Source organism: Apteryx mantelli, chromosome 1 (genome assembly GCF_036417845.1).
Source record: "Apteryx mantelli isolate bAptMan1 chromosome 1, bAptMan1.hap1, whole genome shotgun sequence".
Classification (NCBI taxonomy): domain Eukaryota; kingdom Metazoa; phylum Chordata; class Aves; order Apterygiformes; family Apterygidae; genus Apteryx; species Apteryx mantelli.
The window spans coordinates 198,803,224-198,805,917 of record NC_089978.1 but is presented as its reverse complement, the minus strand read 5'-3'; the positions used below and the strand labels follow the sequence as shown (position 1 = coordinate 198,805,917).

At 55.5% G+C, this 2,694-nt stretch overlaps 1 protein-coding gene across 1 annotated transcript; it reads right to left on the bottom strand.

Moving 5' to 3' along the window:
- Window positions 1-513: 513 nt before the first annotated feature.
- Window positions 514-2,233, bottom strand: LOC136991165 (uncharacterized). The gene is made up of 2 exons (XM_067289967.1): window positions 1,172-2,233; window positions 514-1,040 (listed from the first exon to the last, which is right to left on the bottom strand). Exons 1-2 carry the CDS (start codon window positions 2,223-2,225, stop codon window positions 946-948), a joined length of 1,149 nt encoding a protein of 382 aa, XP_067146068.1. The 5' UTR covers window positions 2,226-2,233; the 3' UTR covers window positions 514-945.
- Between the last annotated feature and the right edge of the window lie 461 nt (window positions 2,234-2,694).

Sequence of the window (2,694 nt, the reverse complement as noted above, 5' to 3'; positions counted from 1 at the left end):
GGCAGCAGTGCTCCGCCCGTTACGACCTTCCCATGTTCCGCCCCGCAGTGCCTCCCTGCTCATCCTTTTTCCTCCACATCTCCCCCTCTCCCATCAATGTTGTTTCGTTATATCGAGCGGGACGCAACAAAACACGCGGAAGTGCGGTGTGTCTCGACGGGACCGCCATCGGGTGGTTCCTTGCATTAGTAGCTTCGTGAGCGGAGCTGTGTGCTGCCTCCCCTTCTTCCGCTTCTTAACACAGGCGGTGTCCTTGTCTTCGTCGGTTCAGCGGCCATAGGCGGGATTGCTCAGTTCCAACAGACTATATCCCCCCCCAAAGCCCAGCCATTCCTCCAGAAGTTCTCCTTCTTGTTTTCGAGCAATCCAGACTTGGCCCGCTACTTTCAGCAAGGCTTTCTTAACGCAGCTCAGTATTACACACAAGCATAAGCCTATAGTTATGAGGATTAGCAAAATGCGCAAGCCTTCAGCGAGCAGTCCTATTAGCCACTGTGGTAGATTGCCAAACAGGTTAGTTAGCCATTTGTCTAATGGCGTTTATTGTGGGCTGCGTGCAAGCTTACATACAGGTGCACTTCGTTTCCACCCCTAGGCTGCGCGTCACACCGCGTGATCTTCCGCTACGCCTAGTCTACCGCTTCTCATGCAAATATCTTGTCTAGAACCTCTTTTTCCTGTACTATTAATTGATATACTCTATGCTCATGTCTATCAAGCAGTTAAGCCGTACATGCCGTAAGCAATAATTCAGAATTAGCAAGCCGCAGCATATCGCTATTACTACTGTGAGTGCTACCAAGCCTAGTGTTATAAGCCATTTCTAATCAAACCATGACAAGATCCACGCCCCTGTGTTGACTTGTTCCCCGTCAGGAAAGTCTCTGTCGGCCCCGCCTCGGGGTTGAACGGGATGCAGTAGTGAGCTGCTCTGTGCGCCTGTGCTCATCTCCTCCAGTATGACTCTGCGGTCCCCGGAATCATGAAGCCGGCGATAAACATCAATGCAGCCATGCAGCAGCATCCCATCTGGCGTCGCCCTGTTCAGGATGGAATCTCACCAAGAATGATTAGTTACACCCCAGACCCTCCCGTACGTGCATTTAGGTCAGGTTTTATGCATTTCATTGGAACCCATCTTATCTGCTCCTCCCGTTTTACCGCAGCATACCCTCTTCCCTGTGATATCCACAAGAGAAGCAACGCTGTGGTCCCTTTCTCATCTGGTCCACCGCCGTGACAAGAGCCTGCGCTGCTGCTGTTCCCTGATTCTGTTTTTGCAGTACCGTGCGGATGACAACCGAAAGTGGTGTTCCTTTAGGGATCGTTTTCAGGATGTCCTGCGTCATGGCGTCACTCTGCTGCCAGAGGCACTCCATCATGACCGGACCCTGGGCCTCAGGGGGCAAGTCTGACTCTGCAATGGCCCGCTGGAGCCTGTCACAGAATTCAGTGAAGCTCTCTGCGTGTGTCTGTTTTATCTTTGTCCAGGGTGGCTCTACCTTTACTAGCTTCCCGAGTTCTTCATACGCGGCCCGCGAAGCCTCTGTTGTGGCCATGACCTCCCGCCGTATTTCCTCTAATGCACGCAATAGGGTGTCGACCGGGGATGTTGTTACTTCTTCTCCGCCCTTCGGCTTCCCTTTCGGCTGTGTCTCTCCTATTGCACACCCCCGCAGCCTGCGCGTAACTTCTCGCAAGCCCCCGCCTTCCTCGTCGCTGCTATCTTCTCCGCTCTCCTCCTCAACCGGCAATCTCACCCGAACCTTCCTCCCTCCTTTCAAGGTCGAACTCTGGTCTCTCCGCTCTGATTGGCCGTTACCCTTCCTCCCTCGCTGCACTGCCTGACTCTCCCCGCCTACAGCACCCTCCTCTGCCGGGGCCCACGGCAGCAGGGTCCTATCTTCCTCACTAAGCGTCTTCCTCAAAACTGCGCCAGGCACGCAATCCTCGGGTTCGGTCCCGTCGACCCCCCATCCCTCTCTGTCTTGTGCGAGATCTTGCCAGGGATACACCGGAGGCGGCTCCTGGGATTCCACTGGTAGGATCACTGGAACCTCCCCGCCCCCACTCTCCCGTTCTTTCGCCGGGGCCTCCCTCGCGCTCCGCAGGAGCATTCTTATCAGCCCCCACACCTTTAACTCCCTCGCGGATCCCCCGTTCATCGGGGACTCCGCCAGCGCTGCTGTGCATTGCAGCCACAGTTCCTCCCGCAGAATCTCCATAGGAGAAGTAATCGCTCCCTCCTTTACGAGCCTCTCTACACACGCTCGTATCGTGCCTGCCTTCAGCGGCGCCCGCCATTCCTTGGCGCAGGCCATCACTACCTTACAGATGGCCTCCATGGTTCCGGATCCGGATCCCTTCCTCACGCTCCCGGCGCCTGCGCCGGCCGAGCCGCCTCCTCGGTATCACATCGGGGTCACCACTTGTTACCGTTCTCGTTCTTACCGAGGAGGCACGGGGCCTTCTCCCCAGACCCCGGACCATCACCACACAGACACCAATATGAGGAGTGGCAAAATGGCGTTTAATGAAGCGTGTCCTACTCTATTATAATGCTGTAAAGCCCCGCCTTCTTTTCCGGCAGCAGTGCTCCGCCCGTTACGACCTTCCCATGTTCCGCCCCGCAGTGCCTCCCTGCTCATCCTTTTTCCTCCACATTATATATTTAGCTATGACCTTAGATTAGTC

Coding starts and splice junctions, on each gene's coding strand:
- LOC136991165 (XM_067289967.1), bottom strand. CDS start 2,225: ATGGAGATTCTGCGGGAGGAACTGTGGCTGCAATGCACAGCAGCGCTG. Junction 1,041..1,171: donor TGGATATCACAGGGAAGAGG/GTATGCTGCGGT, acceptor CATCCTGAACAG/GGCGACGCCAGATGGGATGC.